Source organism: Citrus sinensis, chromosome 4 (assembly GCF_022201045.2).
Source record: "Citrus sinensis cultivar Valencia sweet orange chromosome 4, DVS_A1.0, whole genome shotgun sequence".
NCBI lineage: Eukaryota > Viridiplantae > Streptophyta > Magnoliopsida > Sapindales > Rutaceae > Citrus > Citrus sinensis.
Genome location: NC_068559.1, coordinates 494847 through 519947, shown reverse-complemented (window position 1 = coordinate 519947; position 25101 = coordinate 494847). Strand labels below are relative to the sequence as shown.

The 25101-nt window shown below is 33.8% G+C and overlaps 3 protein-coding genes across 8 annotated transcripts; 2 read left to right on the top strand and 1 right to left on the bottom strand.

Moving 5' to 3' along the window:
* The first annotated feature begins 1961 nt into the window (after nucleotides 1-1961).
* LOC102619736 (stress protein DDR48-like) lies at nucleotides 1962-4212 on the top strand. Its single transcript, XM_006486474.4, has 3 exons — nucleotides 1962-2095; nucleotides 2330-3567; nucleotides 3681-4212. Exons 1-3 carry the CDS (start codon nucleotides 2007-2009, stop codon nucleotides 4007-4009), a joined length of 1656 nt encoding a protein of 551 aa, XP_006486537.2. The 5' UTR covers nucleotides 1962-2006; the 3' UTR covers nucleotides 4010-4212.
* Nucleotides 4213-7709: 3497 nt separating this feature from the next.
* Nucleotides 7710-11890, top strand: LOC102630977 (BTB/POZ and MATH domain-containing protein 3). 2 transcript variants are annotated; one of them, XM_006486349.4, is made up of 4 exons: nucleotides 7710-8414; nucleotides 9012-9360; nucleotides 10352-10668; nucleotides 11353-11592. In XM_006486349.4, exons 1-3 carry the CDS (start codon nucleotides 8044-8046, stop codon nucleotides 10643-10645), a joined length of 1014 nt encoding a protein of 337 aa, XP_006486412.1. In that variant the 5' UTR covers nucleotides 7710-8043; the 3' UTR covers nucleotides 10646-10668; nucleotides 11353-11592. The 2 variants fall into 2 exon arrangements, with proteins under 2 accessions (XP_006486412.1, XP_006486411.1); XM_006486348.3 differs by having other exon boundaries at nucleotides 7711-8414; nucleotides 10352-10628; nucleotides 11353-11890.
* A 231-nt stretch (nucleotides 11891-12121) lies between these two features.
* On the bottom strand, nucleotides 12122-16875 carry LOC102606597 (ultraviolet-B receptor UVR8). Of its 5 annotated transcripts, none has more exons than XM_006486350.4 (11): nucleotides 16537-16873; nucleotides 15884-15957; nucleotides 15704-15788; nucleotides 15460-15591; nucleotides 15126-15362; nucleotides 14768-15004; nucleotides 14444-14487; nucleotides 13381-13563; nucleotides 12991-13081; nucleotides 12771-12814; nucleotides 12122-12572 (listed from the first exon to the last, which is right to left on the bottom strand). In XM_006486350.4, exons 1-11 carry the CDS (start codon nucleotides 16718-16720, stop codon nucleotides 12450-12452), a joined length of 1434 nt encoding a protein of 477 aa, XP_006486413.1. In that variant the 5' UTR covers nucleotides 16721-16873; the 3' UTR covers nucleotides 12122-12449. The 5 variants fall into 5 exon arrangements, with proteins under 5 accessions (XP_006486413.1, XP_006486414.1, XP_006486416.1 ...); XM_006486353.4 differs by having other exon boundaries at nucleotides 12467-12572; nucleotides 12991-13070; nucleotides 16537-16874; XM_006486352.4 differs by having other exon boundaries at nucleotides 12478-12626; nucleotides 16537-16875.
* Nucleotides 16876-25101: the final 8226 nt, after the last annotated feature.

The following is a 25101-nucleotide window of genomic DNA, read 5'->3' as shown; positions in this document are numbered from 1 at the left end:
TTTAACCTTAATATTTTAATAATTTTGACAACATTGCAATATTGCACAATTATGTGAGGCCTGCACAATGTGATCTTAATTTTGACGACATGGAAAATAATCCTAATTCAATCTTTAATAGATGAATAAAAAAAGATAATGACACTCAATAAGAGTGTCACAATATTGATGGCTATGAATCACAAGAACCAAAGATTTTGAGAAATATTATTACAACAAGTATAATATGAATGCAATGTATATTGTTTTTCATTTTATTTGAATTATGTATTAATATGAGTTTTTATCATATTATATGTAGCAAATTATGAAGTTTATTGGATTTTATTTACTTGAGCTTTTTTTTCACTTTATGTAATTTTATGTGTTTTTAAAAGAAAAAAAAGGCATGTTTGAATAATTTATTAAACATTTTCTAAAAAATAAAAAAGTAATTTAAACTTATATATATTTTTATAATACTTTCATAATAATATTTACCAAATGCACATACTCTACTTATCAAACTCACAACAATCACAACAACACAATTTACGGAACATTAAATTACTTTTTTAATTAACAACTTATTTCATCTGTACATAATAAATAGCTTATTTAATCAACCACTGCAATCCCAAACTGACCATTTGTTCTCTCTCTCTCTCTCTCTCTCTCTTCATCTCCTTTCCTTATCAATATTTATCATGATATATAAGTAAATATTACATTTATGTAAACAAAAGAAATTGTTCAAAAATTAACAAATTGAACCATATTGTAATATAAACAAAATGAAAGGATCAATACCCATCATGTAAATATATATATATATAAAAGTTTTTGTTCCACTTTTAATCTATTAATTTTTTTTTAAATAAATCACAAAAGCACAAACTCTAAATGATAATAACAAGTCAGTATTGTTAATGTTATAGTGAAGAGTGAGAAAAAAGATAAATTTGATTAGGCGAGAAAGAATGAAAAAAGAAATATTGAATGAGAGAAACTAGTTTAGGTATTGACTATTATTATAGTAAAAAGAGAAATTAGTTGATTAATATTAATTTTGTAATTTTAGATAAATTAGTTAATTGACATTAATTTTGTGATGTTTGAGAATTAATGAATTAAAAGATAAAAACTTGTTTAGTCCCTATATTTTGAGGTTAGTGCATGGTTAATCCTTATATTTTTAAAGGTACCTTAAACCATCTCTTATATTAAATTATTGACACTCTTACCATTACGTTTGGACTTGTTTTTGCAATACGACCCTCTTACAATAATTTTTTTTACATTAATAAAAGAAAAAAAATTAAATTATCAATTTATCCCAAAAAAATAAAATAGAAACAAAAAGAATATATATTAATTTGTATAGGTAACTATGTTGAGAAGTTAATATATCAATTTTTTTATTAATATCCACAAAATTGGTAATTTAATTCTTTCTTACCAGTTACAATATTAATTTTTTGGTCATATGTGAGCTTCTACAAAAATTAATATGCATTTTTTTTGTTCTTATTTTATTTTTAGGGGCTTAAATTAGTAATTTATTTTTTATTAATGATAAAAAAAGTTATTGAAAGAGGATAATATTGTAAAAATAAGTCAAAAGGAACGAAAAATAATGGCAAAAATGTTACTAGTTTAAGAGCAGAGATGTTTTGAAGTACAAGAACTGAACAAACACTAACTCGATAATATAAGGGTTAAACAATCTTTCACTCTAATTAAAATAATAAGTTATAATTTGATAACTATTTTAATTAAAAAAAGTGATTATTAAAAGAAAATTAATACATTCAAATAGCTCAGCCTTACTCTTTTTAGACTTTCTTTTTTTTTTAAGCGATAATGAGTTTCCTTTTGCGAACGAGAGCGATAAAGGGGCATTTTTAAATGTTGAAGGTCAACTTGTATATTAAAACAAATCTTGGGTCCAGATGATGATATTATGAATTTATGATCGTGAGTTGAATATACTACAGAAACCCGGAGTGTTGGGTATCACGTTAAAGATGATGGGAAGCGTGATATCAAGGCAAGCATTCAATGTTCACTTTAGTGCCACCGCCGGCCAGAGATTGAAATCGTGCAGCCCACCCAGGTACTTCCATCCTCTCACGTTATGGCTCAGGCTCATGGAGAAATAAAATGAATAAACCTTTAATTCGTATAAAAAGGCCATGGAGGTAGCTCAAGCTATTCGCTCAATATAGATCCTTCCACCTTTCCTCTTATGTTATAACTCCGTCATGGCTCTTAGCCGTTTCTTCTTCACAACCTCTTTGCTTATTCTCTTGTCATTTCTAATCCTTGCTTCTGCTAATTATGATTACAGTTATAGCTCCAAGCAGGATGTTAATAAGCCAGGGTCTGAGTACCATACTTACAGCCTCCAGGTAAATGCTGACAAATCAAAATCAGAAGATGAATCCCAGAAAGGAGAATATGGTTCTGGATTAACACCGGAGGATTACAAGTCAAAGCCTGAAAATGGTGAATACAACACTAAGCCAGATGTTGACAAATCGAAGTCCAAAGATGAGTCCAAGCCCGAGAATTATGATTATGGATCCATACCGGAGGAAGATGAGGAAAAAGAATATGACGAAGTGGAAGCATACCTTCACGAATCCGAATCTGAAGAGAAATCCAAGCAAGAGGTTAATGGCTATGGCTATAAACCAGACAATCGCGGGTCAGAGTCTAAGGGTAATGAGTATAGACCTCGGCTGGATGCTGACAAATCGAAGCCAGACGAGAAACCCAAGTCGGAGAATCACAATTACGGAGCCAAACCAGACTCTGACAAGTCAAAGGCCGAGGATAATCATGAATACGACGCTAAGCCAGATGCTGACAAATCGAAGCCAGAAGAGAAACCTAGGTCGGAGAATTATGACTATGGCTCCAAACCAGTCGTTAACAAGTCAAAGCCCGAGGAGAATGGATATAGCCCTAGCCCTAAGCCAGATACTGACAAATCGAAGTCAGAAGATAAACCCGAGTCGGAGAATTACGGTTACGGGCCTTACGGCTCCAATCCAGACACTAACAAGTCAAAGTCCGAGGATAAGCCAGAAGAGAAACCCAAGTCGGAGAATTATGACTATGGCTCCAAAACGGACACAGAAAAGTCAAATCCTGAGCAGGATAAGTACGTCTCTGAGCTAGACTTTGAGAAATCCAAGTACGAAGAAAAATCCAAACCAGTTGATTATGGCCATGGCTCCAAACCAGAGACTAACAAGGAGAATGAACGCCACTCTAAGCCACAGGTAGAAGATAAACCCAAGTCCGAGAATTATGGCTATGACTCCAAACCAGACACTGACAAGTCAATGTCCGAGGATAATGAATACAACTCTAAGCCAAATGTTGATAAATCGAAGAAGTCCGAAGAGCAATCCAAGTCAGTAGATACTAGCTATGGGTCGAAGCCAGATGCCGAAAAATCGAAGCCCGACAATAATGACTTTAGCAACACCATTCCAGGAGATACCGAAAAGTTACTGCCGATTGGTATCCAAGGACTTGTTCTATGTAAATCCGGTTCCAAATACTTTCCAATTCAAGGTACGCATGGTTCCCTTTTTTTTCAAATTTTCTTCCCATAAGCATCGTGAATCTATTATATCTGACATCTCGTTATTTTCCATTTGCACTAATTTATTTGATCACATGTACAGGGGCTGTAGCAAGAGTAACGTGTGAAGCAGTTGATGAAAATGGGTACGGATCAAAATCTTTCTTCAATTGCAGAGGCACAACTGATGCCAAAGGTTACTTCCTAGCTACATTAATGTCTCCATTACATCTCCAAGACAACTTGAAGATTAAAGAGTGCAAGGCTTTCTTGGAAAAGTCTCCATTGGAAACCTGTAAAATTCCTTCAGATGTTAACAAGGGAATTTCTGGGGCTGTCCTTACTTCTTACCAGATCCTGCATGAGAAGAAGATGAAACTTTATTCAGCAAGGCCTTTCTTCTTCACTTCATCAACCCCTGTTGGCTACTAATTAAATTAATTCTCTTCTTTATTGAGCATATTAAACAACCTATGTTCTATTTTTCTTTGATTTTTATTTGTTTCACAAAAAGGGAGTTGCATCATGTGCTTGTGCAACTCATGAGTCTGGTTGTCATCTTGTTCATTTTATGTTACGACTGATATGTTGTTGAGGCATTATTTGTCCTTTAGTGCATAATAACTCTATCAAAAAGCAGAATTTTCTCCTATATGAAATCTTATCGTTTGAGCTGAGAAAATTTATCCGTGATTGGTATTATAAATAAATATGGGAAAAGATTAAATTAGGTAAGATTAAGAAATATTAACTTAGGTGACGTTTGTTTTTTAACTTAATGACTTAAAGTGACTTAACTTAATTAATTAAGTTAATTAGAGGTGTTTGTTTTTATAACTTAATGAGACTTTTTAAATAATTTTGACTTAATAAAATAAGCTAATTTTTTTGGCTTTTTACTTAATGGAGAAATCTGAATTAAGTCAATTACTTGCTAATGTCAAAAATATCCATGTTTTATAATTTATTTTTTATGTCTATCCCAAAACTCACCCATAGATATTTACCCCACATAAAAATATCCATGTTTTTTCTTTCTTATATTATATACGATAAAATTTGAAATTTATGGTATTTTATATATTAAACTTTCAAAATAATTATGTATTCACTTGAATATAGTTTTACTTATAAATGTTAAAATATTGTGGTATTTAATATATTATTTATTTGACATTCAAATTTAATAAGGATACAAATGTAAAAGTACATATTTTTAGCTTTTTAAGTTGAAAAAAACAAACAACTTAATAATTATTTTCCGAGATTCAGACGAAAAAATAAACATATTATTCAGATTCAGACATTCAAACCTATTCAGAATTCAGACTAATTCAAGTCTATTTAGATTTCAGATAAAAAAATAAATGCCACCTTAGCCCACGTTACCTTAATTTGGTATCAAAAACCCTTCAATTCTTGATTAGAGGAGACCCCGAACCGAAGTCTAGATATTCTAAGGGAACAGGCTTATAACAGGGATGTTTTGTAGAATTTTTTAATATAAAAAGATTAATTTTGTAATAAAAGGCAAATCTTAGGGACTAAAAAACTATTTTCTTCTAACGATTATGCCTTTCGTCACTTCAATGTAATGGTGCAGCCATGTTAATTGTCATATTCACTCCTAATGTCAATTATTAAGATAATTAAATAAACAACTTCTCTCAATATTAGATTCTGTAATTTTATTCATATTTTATAATATTCTAATGAAATCAATATTAGTTTAATGGACTAATATTGCTGCAGACAGACATGTTAGGTTTTATTATCATTATCAAGGGTAGATATGTAAAAACATTAATAAAAGAGCACTCTGTTAACTTCTGGACTTCATGAGGCGCATTGTAATTTGATGTGAGAAAATAGTGGGCAACTGGTAAAAGGGAAAATCATTAGGGGGAAATGTCCCTAATTCTATGTCATATATTTTAAGCCAAAATAAATTTGAGTAATTTATTTAAATCTTGATTACTTACTACAAATTAACTTTTAGTAATTTCTTGCTCCATATAATATATTAATGTCAAATAAATAAAATAAATAAAAAAGATTACCAAGCACAAAAGTTGTACGCTTTTTTATTATTTTCTGAGCAATTAAGTAGCAGGATTTTTTTTTTAGTTCATTATTCGAAAGTAATTCGATTCTTGAATGTAAATTTCCAGAGTTTTTTATTCTCTTTGTGATAGGTTTATGGCTTTTTATGCATATATACATGGCATATTGGGATTTGAGGGGTAAACATGCCGTCCCCTGAATAGATGTCCTTTTTTGGCTTTATTATTATTATTTTGAATAATGATATGCGAATCACCATCCCTTATAACAAAAATAAAATTAATTTTTCGCCATCAAACTGAAACATTTAACACAAATAGAAGTAATGACAGGATGTATCGGCTCATTTTTTAAATACGAAAATCAATTGAAAATTAAATCAAGTCTTAATGAATCAACCTAGGGTTACTGATGAGCAAAAGGATATTAGAGTTGAATGATCTACTTCGTCTGTAATTATTGATTAGCAACAACAAAGTCTAAAATTTTTGGATGTCACGTCGCCACACATAACTATGAAAGCCTTCCTCATAAGAGCCCAATAACTCAAGTTCGCCCATTTTACACCCACCTGAAAATCAATCGTAAGCGTTGCTGAGTTACTTATACATTAGAGATCATCCATGCATATGGTGGCAGCTTATGACATGCATATCTATTTAATTATCTGTTTCTCTTGTAATTAATGGCTATATATCACCACATGCTTCCTTTTCAATATTGCTTCTTTGATTCTCTTGTCATTGCTAATCCTTGCCTCTGCAAGTGTTTATAGTTTAAAATTCCAATCATGAAACTGGAAAATCAAATCCTGAAGGCTATGCTTACAGTCCCAAAACGAAAAACAAAACCTGTTGATAATGGTTGTGTTTCCAAATCAAAACCTGAGGATGACGCTTCTGGATACCACCTTGATAAATCCAAATCTGAGACTGAACACCCTGATTCTATTGAGGGTCTTGTATTATGTAGATCCGGCCTTAAATACTATCCAATCCAAGGTACGTCTACAACCCATGAGAAAGAGACATATTCTAGTGTATCCAAATGGACGTCCTCATATATATTTTTTATACAGTTTTTAATAGAGTCAAATATTAATATTATTAAACCGCACTGCATTATAATACATCAAAAAATAATTTTATTAAGTCGCATGACTTAATAGCATGTTTACATTAAAAAAAAAAGATCGCTTGCATTTGAGAATGATTATATATGTGTGTATTCAACATGAATACTGTTCTTTTGAGACTCCATTGGTGCTTCTGCATTAATTAATTTGTTTGAATATAGGAGCTGTGGTAAGAATTACTTATTTGTCTAGCAGTTGATGACCATGGCCACTGGAAAAAATCTCACCTAAAAAAGTTGTCTCCTTTATAGATCACACAGACAGCTTGAAACTTAAAAGAGTGCAAGGCATTTTGTGATTACTCTTCTTTTGAAACTGATCTTATCATCCTGAATATCTCAGGAAAAAAAAAAAAATTATGTTATGTACATTGCTCAGAAATAAACAAACCAAAATAGTCTCTTGTCAATCTCAACTAATAATTAATTACAAACTTTTGTGTATAAAAAAGACTGAAGTTTAATTACGTTTCAAGAAAGTCAATGCCCCCATGGAATGAATTTGACCCTTTATCTATGATTTTACATTTTACTTTTTGTTTTATGTAGATTGAATTTTACATACTAAAAGATCTCTTCCCAAAAGTATTCAATAATAAAAATAAAGTAATACTACTTAGTCTTACTAACAAATTACCACAAAATCTTTATGTTAAGCTATGGAATCATCCGTTATGAGTATAATAGTATACATAAATAAATCAAATCTTACTTACAAATTACAATTAACAAGAAGTTTAAGGGCAGCGACCTATTTGATTAACGGTACTCGTTTTATCGCAATTTAAATACAATACATAAGAACTCAGGGGTGTAGAAGATAATATTCTAAAAATTTGGTTCTCTCTCTCTCTCTCTCTCTTACTCTCTCTCTCTCTCTCTCGATATATATATGTATATGTATATGTAAAATTGATTTGTTAATTGTATTAATATCGTGTGGGGGAGCGTAGTATCTCAACTGCCAAACACCGTCCGTTTTACCTATAAATATCGAGTCCATGACCACACTCGATCGAAACCCCTCTTCTCTTCATTACTCTTCGCTCTGTGTTAAGATCACAGCCATCATCGCCACCGCGCAAGAAATTCAATTCCAAATTTAGCCCTAAGAACCGTCCGATATTACACATACGAAAATTTTATTTTTCTTTTCGCGGGCTTCAATTCAGCTCCTTGAATCGCGAGTTTCCCCATCTCCGTAATCAAAGAATTAGGGCACAGATTTGTAAAACCCCGGATCTGCCCTTTTGAATTTCAATGAAATCATGGGCAATTCGGAGAAAGATTCGACGTCGAAGTCAATTAACGAGACGGTGAACGGGTCCCACCAGTTCACGGTAAAAGGTTACTCCCTGGCGAAGGGAATGGGCCCTGGCAAGTGCTTATCGAGCGACGTTTTTACCGTGGGCGGTTACGATTGGGCGATTTACTTTTACCCCGACGGCAAGAACCCGGAAGATGGGGCTTTGTATGTTTCGGTGTTTATTGCGTTGGCGAGTGAAGGAACGGACGTGAGGGCGCTGTTTGAGTTAACTTTGGTTGACCAAAGTGGGAAAGGAAAGCATAAAGTTCATAGTCATTTTGATCGAGCGTTAGAGAGTGGCCCGTACACCTTGAAGTATCGTGGAAGCATGTGGTAATTCTTTTATTAACTTCTTTTTATTCTTATGACAATAAATTTTGAATTTTTAGTGGTTTATGGTGCATCTGGTCTATTTGTTTGGTTGTTTTTGCAACTACCGATGATGGGTCTCTTTTTCGTTTTGGCTTTTCTTGATTGCTTCATGTCAGTAGAAGTGGAATTTTATAGGCAGAGCAGAGTAGTAGTATGAGGAGTGCATTTGTGCAGAAGTAGGATGAATTTTGATGAACAGTGGCGAAAGCAACTGTGGCTTTGAGCTTTTATGCGATTGCATAGTCGTTATCTATTTTCTGTGTATTTTTGTTGAATTCTTCTTTATCTGTCATTGTGGATGGATTTTTCATGACTAGAGGCACCGGAAAAAGTCTGCTTTCTCGACAGCTTATAGATGCTTCAGTGTGTCAGTTTAAGTAGGGTATGCATTACCAAAATTTTACTGTTCTAGTAACTGCTAAGATTCAGTGACACAGTTTATTGCTTATGTGTATCAGTTCGGATGTTTCATCATCAAGTTTGGTGTTTTTGCACGCTTACCAAAATCTATGTCTCTGTATTCTGTTTTCTTCATTTTGCTTCTTGAATGCATTTCAGGGGCTATAAGCGCTTCTTTAAAAGAACATCTCTGGAGACTTCTGATTATATTAAGGATGATTGTCTTCTCATCAACTGCACTGTTGGAGTTGTTAGAAACCGCCTTGAGGGACCAAAACAGTATTCCATACCAGTGCCACCGTCAGACATGGGCCAGGGTCTTAAGGATTTGCTAGAGTCTGAAATTGGATGTGACATAGTTTTTGAGGTTGGTGATGAAACATTTAAAGCTCATAAACTGATACTTGCTGCTCGCTCTCCTGTTTTCAGAGCCCAATTCTATGGGCTTGTTGGAGATCGTAACTTGGATAAAGTAGTTGTGAAGGATGTTGAACCCTCAATCTTCAAGGTAATGCTTCTGTTTTCTTCTTACTCAGCATTCATCAGCACATGGAAGAGGATTGAAAAAAACGCATGTGTATATATGCACTAAAGAAAACCTTTATTTCTATGTGCCTTGAGAGAAAAAAGAAAACCATCATTTACAATTGTGTCTCAAGAGAATAAAGATTTATTTCTATGTGTGCGTGTGCGTGTGTTTAAAATTTAACGATCTACCATAACTTGTGTTGGCTTGTGACCAAGATGCTGTGGTGAATTTGAAGGGTTCTTAATTATGAGTAATAAGAGAATGTTATGAAAGGAATGCAGTTTTTCTGCAAATAGTGTATTCTTGGACAACAGTAACAAATGGGATGGTGTTTGAAGAGGGATTATGATTCCAATATGCATTTATTTTCATGCATGCAGTTCTCATATTCCAGCATAACCACTATTTAGGCTTTGTAAAATTTTGAATCATGAGTAAAAACCATTTGAAAAAAAAAAAACTCCCGACTTAGAGAGGGAACCTGTTAACTGTAGATCACTCAATTGTATGGTCAAGGCATCCTAAAACTAACAATAAAGGCACGGATGTAGATTTGTTCTTATATGTACAATTTATATTTGTGGTATCTTCATTTGCTTGTAATCTTTTTAAATGCTTCTTAGTCTGTAATTTTTGTAGCTCAATTGTTTGAGAGTCATACTTCTATAAATGCTTAACTGTTAACTCCCTTGTTTTTCTAAGTTACCATAGACCCCACCCAACCCCAAACTAAACTTATACCCCTTTGAATTGTAACCCTTTGATCTGTTACTTTTATTGCAAGAGGTTAAACCAAATAGGCTATACTACTCTTTTTCACTTTTAGATGGGTGTGTATAACTTGGCACTTTATCTGCATATTCAGTAGTGATCGTTCTGTGAATATCTGACTATAAGCTTTTATTTAGGCAAATTTGCTTATGTCATGAGCAGACACTTTTAACTTAAATGGGCCATTCTGTTATTCCAGGCAATGCTCCTGTTTATATACACCGATAAATTTCCTGATGTATATGAAATTACTGGCACAACATCAATGTGCACAACAACCAACATGGTACAGCATCTACTGGCTGCAGCTGATCTTTATAATGTAGATCGATTGAAATTGTTGTGTGAATCAAAATTATGTGAAGAACTAAATGCTGAGACAGTGGCCACAACACTCGCACTGGCAGAACAACATCAGTGTCCCCAGCTTAAGGCTATCTGCTTGAAGTTTGCTGCAACTCCGGCGAATTTGGGAGGTGCGTGTTGTTCGTAGATATTGAGCTGTACAAATTTCAGGTCATACCTGCTTCTGTTTTTATTGTTTAGTCTGTTGAAGTTTGCCTGATGCTTTCCCCTGTTGCCCTGTGTACATAATTCACTAGAGATGCTCAAAGATTCTAAATTCTTAGTTAATGTGATTGTTTAGATCTTTTCTGAAAATAATTTGTCTGTTTTGCACCATGCTTCCTAGATCTTGAAATAAGAGCACTCTCTCTCACTTTTGAGATATCCCACTCCTCCATATTCCTTCCTTCAGTTCTAGAAACAGTTTCTGATTTTATAAAGGGGAGGATAGAAGGTGTTCCTATTGAAGATTTTGACTTAAAAGGTTATTACAAGGTCAGGCATGCGAGTTTAGATTTTCATATTCAGCTCTTAATCTCCTGCCCCTGGTTGGAATTAGATACCCTTTAAGGAATATGGTTTCCAATAGAGTAAGTAGTATTGGTCTTCAATTGAATCCACTAGAATTTTTCTAGTTTTATAGCTTAGAATAGAAACAGTGCCCAAGCGGAGTACTTTGTATTTTAACAAGTTTTCCATATTCATTTGTTGATTGTTGTCCTTTTTTTTGTTAAAGAGCATGAAATCTAGGAAGAGCACAGCCCAAGTACTATCTATGTGAACATCTGAAAGTATCAAAATTTCTGATTGTGCAATTAACAGCTGTCAAAACTATGACATTCCTTTGTGTGGCAGTGATAATGCAGTCAGAAGGGTTCAAGCACTTGGAGGAGAGCTGCCCATCACTGTTGTCCGAGCTCCTGAAGACATTGGCTTCAGGTGATGATACCTCAAGTCTGTCATCAAATAGGAAAAGAAGTGGCAGCAGTATATATGCACTAGATCTAGCTGGAGATGGGGCAGCAGCAGAGTCAGCAAATCCCAATGGCAGGCGTGTACGAAGGCGGTTTTAGACCTTTTATCTCTTCCAAAATACTACAATGCTTAAAAGGTTTGAGTTGTTTGGCTGACACAGTCCCAAGTTATACTCTCCATGTTAATATTAGGAAGTGCTCATAGTGTTGCCTGTCCTTAGGTTTTTCACATAAAAGTAGTTATGTTGCCTGTCCCTAGATCTTTCATATAAAAGTAGTTATCCGCTGTCCCTCTTTCCCTCACTCCCTCTCTCATCTATACATTTTTGTAAATGTGAAACTGAACAACTCTCGTTCCCGTATGTCTTTTAAATATTTGATGCCATCAAGTTTATAGATACTCTTCCTTGCCTTTGCCAGTTTAGTTTTATTTGATATTTCGCCGTGGAGAATGTTCGCAGTTCCCTTACTTGAATATGTCTTACGCTGAATGGACAGAATCACTTGATCATATACATAGCTCACCATCTCTCAAATGGCAAGAATTCTTTTGTTCTTCCTTGAGACAACTTTGAAATCAATTAATAATCCACATTTGTTATGGAAAATCGTTAACAGAAGTTTTACAGCACTGGACTTACAGAGTAAGGTAACAATGAATAACAGAGGAACACGATTGGATTAATGGAACCTCAATACAACCGCGTGACTTCTCCTGGCAAATGACTACATTGGATGGTTCAAGCTGACTAACATCGAAATATACACAATGGACAAAATCATGTTGTGCATATTAGTATTATTCATATTTCAATATACCTAATCACGGCGAGCCCTCACCATGAATAAATGAAGAGGAAGCACACATGAATACATGTACAAGCTACTGTATCAAATATATGCAAACGACCAATATACCAATCAATCAGACTGCTAATCTAACAAAACTGTTGCCAACGCCTTAAAATAGGTAGATGCTCAAGTAGGGGGCACAGCAAGAAGTAGGGTATGCCACCAGCCACATGCCACGTTCCTAGGTACACAACCCTCGATAGTAACTTGAGATGGAATGTTGCGATCAATGACATCACCCAAGCCAAGCTGTTTCATGCACTCAGAAATTTACCAAGTTTAGTTACTTGTGACATTGTAAAGCTACACAAAATTTAAATAAAACGGCTTCAAAATACCATAGAGATCACGTCATTTGTGATAAAAACAGAGAAATGAAATTATCTAGTATCACTGGGTGTTGATCTGCCCTCAAATGAACTAATTGATCAGTACAAGGTAAAATACCTGGCCATACTTGTTCCATCCCCAGCAGAACACTTTTCCATCATCTTCAAGCAGCAGAGAGCAAAGAGTCAGCCAATTACAGCTTTATTAATAAAAGAGTATACAACTAAGAGGCAAAACATATACAAGTTTGAATCATCACAACTTTCGACGTTGGCTTTATAGCTTGGAAAGAAAGAAAAGCAGATTTGGAAGATTCACAAATGCTCTACCAGCATACCTGCAATTACAGCAGTGTGACGCGCCCCGCAAGAGACACTTTTTGAATGTACATTTTCCAAACTTGGAGCATCCAACAGCCTGGGGAGAGTCTGATTTAGAAATTCAATAAATACTAAAGTTAATGGCACAAATTTCATTGCAGTCGACAATCTTCTCAAAATTCAACTTATGAGGGAGTTGAAGAAGAGGTTTGAGTCTTCTGCCTTGTGTTAAATTTGCACATTCAATTCTAGTATATTATATACTAAAAATACTGTTGCCTAATTGGACTAGATTCTATAATGGGACTATCATCAAACTTGCATATCATGATTTGGCTAAGGAGAACATGCCAGCTGATAGGTCGATACATTTGACTGTATTAATAGTGGAAAGTAAACAACTATACCTCTGCTTGATCACCACCAGTTCCCAATTGCCCAAATTGATTCCCACCAAAAGCATACACGTCACCATCGCTGGAAATGCAAATGGTGTGCCATAGTCCTGCAGCCACTCCCTCGATCTGGATGCCCAGTAGTGAAGATACACAATTCGGGCTTAACTCATCATCTGTACTTCCTTGCCCACACTTGATAAAAATGCAGAAAAAATTAAAAACATTTTATTCACTGTAATAAAAGAAAAGGATAATATTGAAAAAGAAACAGAGTTAACTATCCCTTGTTACAGTGAACTTCATCTTGAACATCTACTGTGCTTTTTTCTCCACCAAAATCTACTTTACCTACAAATGGATCCTGAAAAACAGTTAAAAGGAGAAATTCGGGGCAGTCTCACGTGTGGGAAGATAATTAGAAAGTTGAACACCATCTAAAATTGTAGAACACATGGTTCAGATGTAATATTCTTTGGTAAATAAGTGCACAACTTAGATTTTGCAATCAAGAATTCCTAAGCGCACAAGCATGGAATGATATAGAACTCTGAGATTGGACTAATCAAGAAGAAACTGATTCAAACAGCTACCTTAATTATTAATGGTTGCTAAGTAAGAAATTTTCCAGAAACAAACTAGTTTGTGCAGGAAACTTATTGACACCAGCTATTTAAAATCAGGAGACTAAGAGGACTACACCCAAGAGGAATACCCGACATTATCAAGACAAAAGAAGAGGTGAAGAGATCTACCAAAACTTCCAAAATCCAAACTCCATTGTCCTCCATATTTTTTCTGATTAACTTACTGCTACTTAGGACAGAAGACTAAGATAGTGAATAGAAGATTTTGCCTTCTGCTTTTGCAGTTTTGCTTTCTTAATTAGAGAAAAACAAAACTGACTTTCACAATGAGACCCTGATCTCCACCCAAAACATGACCAGCCATGTCTAGGCGAAGATTCACAACTTAAGAAAAGACAACCAAATTATCATAAAAAAGAAAAAAAAACAATTAAAAATAAATCACACCAAAGGAAAGAAGCAATGAATGCTACTAGGCGATTACTTACCTGTCCATAGAGCCCCCAACCAAAAGTAAGTAGTGCTCCAGCATCTGTTAGTGGCAAAAATTATTTATGAATTAATGATATGAAAACATGTAGAAGTTAACCACAAATAAAGCTAGTAGATTGAGTTACCTAGAAAGTGCAAAGGAGACAAAAGCAAAGAGGCAAGTTGGAAAATTTTATGCTAAATTAAAAATGTCACTAAGCACAGATGCTGAAGTTTGAATGCCTAAAGTTGTAAATCAAACTGTCCTTTGAAATAATCCTGAGCAAACTTAGTTTGTTCTTCATATTCAACCAGTTAGAAAGAGCACCATCAAAACATACCGGTGATTACTGCACTATGCCGCCCTCCACAGGCAATCCCCTTCACATAGTTTCCAGGAACTCTAAAACCCGGTCCCTCAGAATTCACGCTTCCCCGAGAAAGTGCTGCAGATCTATCTTTCCCATAGGCGGACTCGATACAAGGTATGGGATGTGGAGAGGACACCATTCGTATTCGGGAACCCAAGCCTAGCTGCCCCTCACCGCCATAGCCCCAACCCCAGACCTGTCCTATATCTGAAAGTTCAGCAGAATTAGGATACATAAACCATACCCACAGGTCTGACCCCAGATCAACCTATGATCTGTGATCACAGTGCAGAGAAGTAGATGATAAAGTTGCTTTAAAAAGACTTACCTGACAAAGCTAAAGTATGTCTTCCACCAGCAGCTACAGTGGCTATCCTGACGCCTGGATTCAGAGTTACTAGACATGGAAAAGCTGAGAGATTTTCATCACCAGAAGATGAACTTTCAGCAGTTTGTTTTGCCAATGATATTCTCCTCCGTTTTGAACCTTCCTCTCCACTTCCTCTACCATCAGTACCAGACGAGGTTCCACCACTTGATCTTGAGACTTGAGAACGCGGGCTTACTGCAATAGTATGATCCTTCATCACGTAAGTCTGCAGCAAATAAAATCTATCCTGTGTAGTCCGTTCTCTTAATAATTTTGCCAAACTTGAATTTACCTTGCTCCGTCAAGAATGAACTTTGTCTTTCAAACACATCCTTATCTAAACCTGTCCCTGTGGATAGATCTCCGAAGACCCTCCCTGAAGGAACACACTCTTTCCATCCCCATGTATAAACTTCTCCACCCTCTGGAAAAAGACAGACGGAAGGCAACCACATTTAGATTTATTTACCTTCTCTTTGCTAACCCAAAAAATTCATTGCTTCCGGCTGTGTATAGCATAACATAATTTTACATACCTGTAACTGCAACACAGTGTGCCCAACCTGCAGCAGCTTTTACTATAGAGGCTTCAGTTGGGAGAGGGAAAGGCTCGGGAATTTCCTTAACAATCAAATTACCAAGAAATATAAGTTAATTCTGCAAATAAATGTTTGAAAATAGTAATGAACTAGCTGTACTATGTGGTGCTGCACTACCCCATGCTTCCCGGATGTCACATAGCTTTGACCTAGGTCATCTGTAGAACCCCAAGTAATGAGCTTTCTGGAGTCTGATTGAAAGAGAGACATAAGTAAAGAAAGAAAAAACTACCATTTCTAAATCAATTAATAAAATAAAAATTAACCGGGCAAAAACATGCTAGAATTCATATTTCTTGACCAAAACACATGTAAAATAAGCTTTTGAGCATAACAATAATTCAACACTGAATTGGAATCAAATGAAAGCTAGTATGAAAGTAATTAAATGACCTACTTAAGGCGGCTGAAATTCGAAGTTTTATCTTTGAAAAAAATTTCAGCAAAAGAAAGAAAAAAAAAATGAACAACATGTAAATGCAACCCCAACTGTTTGGCTACCTAGAAAACGCAGGAAAATAACCAAAATTAAACATAAATTGATAAAAGATTGATTGTTTTGAAGCCAACACAACATGAAAGAAGATAAGAACAGCAGCTAATTTTTCCACATTTCCTCAGCAACAAGCAACCGAAAAAAAAATGCAATTAAAAAATAAATAAATTTTCCTAATCCAAAGTAACGAAAACAAACAGTTTTTTTTTTTTTTTTTAGAACCAAAAAAAAAAAAGTCAAAAAAATTTAGAAAGTCAAAGATTAAAAAGAGCACCAGAAATGGCCATGGCGAATCCGCAACCGCCACCGCAAACATCCCTCCAGGCGGACCCAACAGTAAGCGGCAATCTGACGACGAGCGGGGATAAAATCGGCGACCGCTGCGGCAACGCTCCGGGAAGATAGCCCCACATGAACACAACTCTCTCCATTTTCTCTTCTTGCCTTTCCCCATTCATCTCGGAAATGAAGAGAAGGAATGTAATGAAGTTTGAGATTTTGTTGCCAATGCTCTCTGTTTTTTTTTTTTTTTTTTTGTTCAGTTGTTTGTTTTCTGTTCCTGTGCTTCGACTTCGAGTTAGGTGAACTTCTTAAGAGTCTGTAGACAAATAGAAAAGTGTTCTGCTACTGCCCGCCCTAAAGCGTATCATTTTCAGGAGAATGGGGGTGCCACGCCGGATACTGACGTGGAAATTATTACACGTGGCTTGATGTCGGCCGCTAGATCCCTCAGTGAATGCTAGCCAGGAGTTGCCGGGAAGTTTCTGGAAGGTCACTCCTCTGTTAACCTCGTGGTCTCTCTAGAGCTCGCCACGTGTAAGGATACTGGGATTAGTGCAATCATTTGTATCGCCACGTGTCTCTTTCAGGGGTCCGGAGTTGTGGAAGTGTCGTGACACATCAGGCGTAGGTCCACCTTGCCTCAATCATAGTGTTCGGTAAGAGGACTATGCCCCCCCTTTTTTTTTTCCACTTAACATTTAATTACTTTCTCATAAAAAAAAATAAAATTTAATTACTTGGCAAGTGCTTCGCAGTATTCTTATGACACCTTTGCTTTTAATTTAATTTTTAACGTGTTACATAATTGCCTGCCAAAAAAGTTATAGCAAATATGTGCGGTAACTCAACAATATTACTTGAGTTAGTGTGGACCTATTTTATAATGTGATTTTACATTAAATGTTGATAATTTTAAAGATGGAACAATGTCATATCACTCACTAGCTTAGAAGCAATTCCTTCAATATAATTTGAAATTATAGGACCAATTCCACTCACCTAGCAAAGGTGCGCGTTAGGAGTTTTTATAAGCCTTAGTTTTTCTAATTAAATAAAAATAAATATATGAAAGTGAATGATGTGTGTGCATTAAGTATAACGTTGGGGATATTAAGTCAAAGGACATGGATATTTGCACTATAAAAATTATTCTAGACACTTTAATTTTAATAAAATTTTATTATAAAAATACCTATTATATGAATTACTATTAAGAATTATTTATTATGAGTCGATATTATATAATTACTATAAAAACCTATATGGTAGAATTATTATTCAATGTATAAATTCTCATGACTTAAACCTTAAAACTTTTATTTCTAACGTCTTAGCCGATACTTAGATGAACAATAATGAAATCAATATTTTGAAATAATTTTTACTACAAAATATATGTGATAATTTTTATTTTTTAAAAATAAAAAATAAAATCATTGTAAAACTATCATATTTTTGTGTTTCCTTCTTCTTCTTCTTCTTCTTCTCGGTCTTCTACTTCTTCTCCTCCTCCTTTTTCATTTTTATGATTGTATTTACAAAATACTTGTATAATGATTTTCTCATTGCAAGTTGTTTTGGGTGCAAAATTCAATAGTGAACATAAATAATAAAAAGAATTAATATTCAAAATTGTTTTAAATAATTTGTTTGCAACTTGACTTGTTGACGCATATAGGTTACAAAATCAAAAGCTGACAGCATCGAACAGAAATTGTTACATTTAACCCTCAAGCCCCATGATAGTTTTTTTTTTTTTTTAAAAAAAAATTCTTATGCTTTTTAACTTTTAAAGATGTGTACGTCTTTTATAGAGGAGGAAGAGTATTTTCTTTGTATGATTAACTTTTGGCCAAGAAGACAAATTGAAAAAGTATAAGTAAAACAATCCAAGGTGTATGTTGACGCATCTCTTTGTTCTAACACTCCAATAAATGAGCTTCACATCACTTCTCCGCTTAACTGAAAAGCTTTATCTTGACTTAGCCTAATGCTCCATAACTACTTATTACTTAAGCCTAGCTATTCCCACAACTCAAAGCCCCTTTCAAATATCACAAACATTTAGGATCATACATATATCTTTTGATTTTGATTTAGTAGACGAATACTTACTTTACGTTGAGTAATAGTATCGCTCAACAGACTATTATTTATTAGAACTCAATCACATAATTTTTTAAAATTATTGTTTGATATATTATAACAACTATATTATTTATCGTGAAATGCGAATAAAGTCGGATTAAAAGTGTCACAAAGTATCACTTAGTATATCGTAATTAAGATGAATTTAGTTACATACCTAATATTATTTTGTATATCTTTTTTTTAGTAGATTTAAAAAAATAGTAATTATCACCATCATTTTTCTCGACTAGATAAGTGATGAAGTTTATGTAAAAGCCTTCAATATACATATTCCTGTTCACATTGTACAATCACACTTCACACCATATCTGAACCCTTTTTTTGTACATGTATAAACTCTTTTTCAAGGCATTTTAAAGAGTATATTCTCTGTATTTTTTTTTTTTTCTCGTTATGGAAACTACGTAATTTTTTCCTCCGAAGAAATATGCTGTGGCCTGTGAGGCCTCGTCCTTTGCATGGCTGCCCCACAAGCCCACCTCAGAAAGCAAACTGTAATATACTTCAACGGCTCAGATTCTGTCAACAACGACCGAGCATCAACCGAATTAACTGCAGTCCCCAGAGCCACTCATTTATAAGTGGCCTTTCGGGTACGGACCCGTAAGGCCACTCGTTCAGGCCTATGTGCTTAGGGAACGCTCGCGTTTGGGCCTCAATTGGCAAGAAGCACACTGACTTGAATGTTTAACGAACCGGGGCCCCCTCTAATTATTTGCGATGTCACATCTAATCATTTGATCAAGCTAATCGTGTGGTGACGTTGATGATTGATCGTGTAGGCCACATCATCTGGTGGTTAATCTTCGGGTGGCCACCGTTTTGGATTGAAGATCGTGTGGTGACATTAACATGTCCAATTATTTGAGCATGTGGCAAAGTGATCATCGTGTGGTAAGACGATTAGGCCCAATGATTGTGATCATTTCGGCTAAGTAGATGACCATGTAGTGAGAAAATGAGGCCCAATTATTGTGATCAAGGGCCCCTCGTCGAGTGGTGTATCTTTGTAGATGTTGAGTCCAACAGTGGAACATGTTGGACCTTCGGATATTTGATTAGAGTAGTGCTACGTGGCGTTTCGCGTTCATCAATTTATTAATGAGATAGTACAATTAATTCACTTGTATATGATAAAAAATTACCAATTAGTCAATTAATGACACATCACTTTGAGATCAAACTTGAGATTAAGAAAAATTGGAATGTCTATCATTACTCATTTGATTACGTGGGTTACTTGAATAACACATGTTGCTTATGTATGTATATTGGGGTTGGCAAAAAAGCCGGGGGGCATGGGTTGAGCCTGAATATGGGTTGAAAAGTTGCAAATCTTGCATAGATTGAGCCTGAATAAGGGCCTAGGAATAAAAACTTTTTAATTTATAAATAAAAAATAAATTAAATTTAAATAAAAAAACTCAAAATATTAAATTAATATGATTTTTTATATTAGTATTTGTGATTTATTATATTGTGTTACTAATATTTTGTATATTAGACTATTATTTTATTATGTATTGGATAATTATCTTTCATTTAATTTTTTTATTTTATTAAAAATTTATTTAATAATTAATGAAAAAGCTCAGGCCCAGCCCATCCAAATTTGGACAGACTTTTGAAAGGTTTGAGCTTGTTTTCAATAATATAGGCTTAGAAAAGCCCGACTCAATCCCACAATTTGCTACCCGAATGTGATGGTTGTTAAGTTACATCATTATATAACATACATCAACCTACCAGTTGTTACCAGTAACACAAAAATATAATCAACAAAAACTAATTATGTGTTACTGGTAGTAACTATTAGGTTGATGTATGCTACATAATTATGTAACTTAACAAGGTCCCCCTAATGTATATACACCTTTCTGTACTGATATCTACAGATCTACTATGTTCAGTACAACTGCAACTGGATTAGGGCTCTGTTGGATGTCATGGAGCTGATATGCTATTATAGCTAATGTTGAAGAAAAGTTTTAATTGTCAAAAAACGACTGGTTAAAAGTACAAAATAAACTGTTTTGTTATTAGAACAAGCTGCTACGGGTATTTGCGAAATATTTCGGCCTACGGTTACAAAATTTTTATTGTATCGAATGTGGGTAATAGCACTAATTAATGACTATCAAATATTATGTGGTGGTCGATTTTTTTATATCATTATTAATTTGGTAAATATAAAATACCACCAATCAATGAATAACACATAAAATGTATATAATTAACAACTCCAACTTTGTATCTCAACTTTAGTCATAAGTCGAAGCATTACTCATACTGCGGTACACATACTATAAGTAGTTATATTATTACAGATGAATCGGTACGTTCCGCCACTTTGAGACTATTATTTAAATAATTTGAGTAAATTTTAAAATGTTGTGTTAATTCTATCATAAATGTACTGATATTCCCCCAAAAACAAAAAAAAAAAATGTCAAAACCAAATTTCATTAGCACATGGGCGGAATCCAAAAATCAGCTTCGCATTGAGAAATTACCTAAAATAGTCTTCTTTTTCAGCAGAGCAACTACAGGTCGAAGTCAACAGACGACTCCGAATACAAGAAGACTATCCGCTGAAAATAAATTGTGAAAAACTCCTAATTACCATCAATTAATTAATAATATTCCCACTACCAAGTACCAACTAACCCACAAAGCACGGTAACTAAGAGAGATTTTATATGTAACGATGCATTTAGATAAATAAATTACTGCCAGGAAGCAATCTCATTGCACATTGATGATCCAAGAAAGATTACCAGGAGATGCCCGAGTGGGAGCTCGACAGGCTGCTCAATGAATATGGATTATCGACACGCGGCGACTTGGCTCACGAGAGAGATTTCGCCATCGGTGCCTTTCTTTGACCTGATTTCGATCATCTTCGTCTTCATTAAAAATCTTCTTCTGCTTATCATGGATTTATCAACAAAACGCTTAAGTAGCTAGTATATATGGCTACCGCTTTCGTCGTTAAGTTTCTTATAAAGTTAAATATTTTTGTGTCTTCACTATATTGAAATAGCTACCATTTCGAATAAGAACCTAAATCAGTTCTCAATAATTAAGTATACCTTTGACGATCTCTTCATTTTCACATATATAATCTATCTTGAAATTATGTAGTAGTTTAAGAAAGTTTGCCATTAAATTATGTATTGGCTCTAGTTTGGTCGTCTTGAATTGAGTGTGTCGATGATTACATCCACGCAATACCCTAGTCACTGTACTTTTGTTACCATAGTGAACCAAAAAAAAAAAAAAAACAATGGAATGCGACTATTTGCATCTTATAAAAAATACTTTGATTGCCTATATTTTAACGAAATTTTATAGGCAACACCCTAATTATTATATTTTATTATGTAAAGATCCTCAAATATTCTATTGAGTCATGTCCTATATTGATTAGTAAAGAGGAGTTACTTTGAGTTTATAAATAAGATAAGTCTCTCCACTCGATAGACTAATATGTTAGATTGGATGTTTTAAAATTCTAAGTCCAACCCTGTAACATATTCACATGGAATGAGATGAGATTTTTATTTAAAAGATGAACAAGTTCAATGATCAATTGAACTAAGTCCTTCTGTTTTACCTGCCTTGATCGAGAAGCTACGGAATACTTGTATGGTAAATGTGTTGCCATATATGCTTGCCGCTCAGAAGGAATAAATGCCAATTAAACTAGAATAAAACTATGGGCGGGGGAAGGGAGTCAAAGAAAAAACTGTTTTATATTTATTGGCTTATTGCAAATTTGCATGCATTCATGTGGATGATTCCTAGCTAGGACCAGGAAATAGAAAAAGACTAAAAGAAAGAAAAATTGATGAAATGTGCCTTTCATAATCAGCCCCAAATAAACAAAGAGAATATATTTATGATTTCCAATGGTGGTGATTGTTAAATTGCATAGATGATATGACTTAAACCCAGAAAAAAAAATATGTTTAATCTTATCTGAAATCTATTGGCGGGCTGTACATTTAGCATTATATGATATAGAGAAGACTTTTACATTCATTTAACTTGCAAAGGAGGAATTCATTGCTGTTAATGATGGTGTCATTTGACCAACATCAATAATAAATAAAGATGACATCTAGCCATTATTTTGAAAGAAGATTTTCTACGTCTTCTAGATAAATGCAGCTTCTATATACTAATTTAATTTAGTTTTGGTCAAGTCTTCGTTTGTCAATCTTAAAACATGAGTTTCTTTAAGTGAAGATCTTCTTTCAGAAACACTGGGGATGTTACTTGATATTTACATTATTTTCCTCCAGAATGCTGAGAGGTTATTATAGTGCTAATGAATCAACCACTTTATCCTTGGTTTTATTTTATCTCTCTAATTTCCCTTCTTCAAACCATATTGTAAATTAACCACTGATTATCTCTAAATAATAACTAATCAGTTGTTTGTTCTCTTGTTATGAAAATAAGAGGTCAATGATTCAAATTTAGGGGAATATATTTAAAGTATGGTATATAATAACTAAAAAGAAAAATTAACCACTAATGATTGAAATAAACTATTTCATCCATTGAAAAACCACCAAATTCTCTTTCTTGATCTTGTTGGAAAAAAGAAAAAAAATACAATTCTTTTTTATTACACATGTGAGTAAATTATTATTTTTTTAAAAATTAATTTTTGAGTTGCACTCATTCCATTAAAGATCTTAAATTTTGCTTGGGGATGTTGTCATTTTTTCATATTGGAATCAATATATACCGGTTACCCTCATAATACTTTCATAATATCCAATAAAATCTCTGGCACCATGGTTTTACAATATTGTCATTACATTTAAATACACTTTTATTCATATTTATATAAACAGAAACTAAAGTAAAAAAAATTAAATATCAAAAATAAGAAATATAGATTTTCATGTAAATAAAATGATTAATAATAAGATATTTTTCTTGTACTTTTTGTTTTTTTTAAATATTTTTCTTATAATAAATATATTTTTATATTCTCAAGATAAAATATCGATGATCCATTTGCCCCTATTGTGATAACAATATATATTAATTTTAGTAGATAAAACTAGCGATATCCCTTTTATTTAAAGTGTTTTAAATAACAAAATCTAAATTCTTCTCAAAATTAATCATTAAATGATCATTTTTTTAAAAAAAAAAATTGATACGTCTTCTAAATAATTGCACCATTTTATTTTGGAAAAGTTGTAAGTAAGAGGAAAGCACCAGGAAATTTACATATCTAGCTATTTTCATAAAATTATTGTCAAAACTTATCATGTTACAAAATTTCTTACCCATATTAGCCATATTTACCCATTTTGAACCAATTGCCCTTAGAGTAAAAATAAAAAATAAAAATAAAAATTCTGAATCCATAAGGACAACATTGCCCACACCACCCTTAGGTCTTTTTCACGGTTTTGTTAGCTTCGACAACAACTTTCTTTGACAACGACGACTTCCATCGATGGCAAGCTTGCTTCCTTCGATTCTTCAACCTAATTTTGTTAAGATTAAGTTGTGTCACATATGACGCATTAGGTATAAGTAAGAAAATTATTTAAATTATATTGTTTAGTGTGCGACAAAGAAATCAGAGCATGCCAACGGGGCATTAAGCTCCACTCTCATGGGCAATGGGCTCCATCGCCCATAACTAACCTGCAATGAACGTGCCATCGCCCACAACAAACCAAACTCTTTTAAAGGGTAATTTAGTCCAAAATAGGTATAAGTGGCTAGTATAGTAAGAAATTTTGTAACATGGTCAGTTTTTGTAATAATTTTATCCAAATGACTAGATAGGTAAATTTCCATTATGGTTTTATCTGATAAATTTTTTATAATTATACACATTCAGTTAAAATTTGACCAATCCTGAATTTACGCCTCCCATTTTGCAAAATGGACATGCTATCCCAACAAAATTTTTGACTTTTTGGAAATTAAAATATACTATTATTCCCGTGATTACGTGTCAAACTTGCAAGCTAGTCCGAAAGTCGTAATCAAAGACCGCAAGATAAGTACAACAACAGTATTATAATGTATAAAGACAATACAAACATTGGATGTAAAGAATTTTCAAGGAAAATAGCACTTATCCCCTCGAAAGTGTTTGAAGTTGAAGATTGGATGCATATACCTTTTTCTTTTATTAATTCTTTTTGTTAAATTAGGAACATAAAAATATATTCTCGATTTCTGTTTTCATGATTTATATGGAATAATAAAATCAATGCCCAAACTACATCTACAACCGTACAAAGGGGTTAGTGTGAACATCTTAAAATATGTTGAGAAAAAATCGTTACAATATAAAAAGAGGGTGTAGGGTGTTATTTTCCCTTTATTTAATATTCACAATATTACAGAAGTCAAGCCGGCT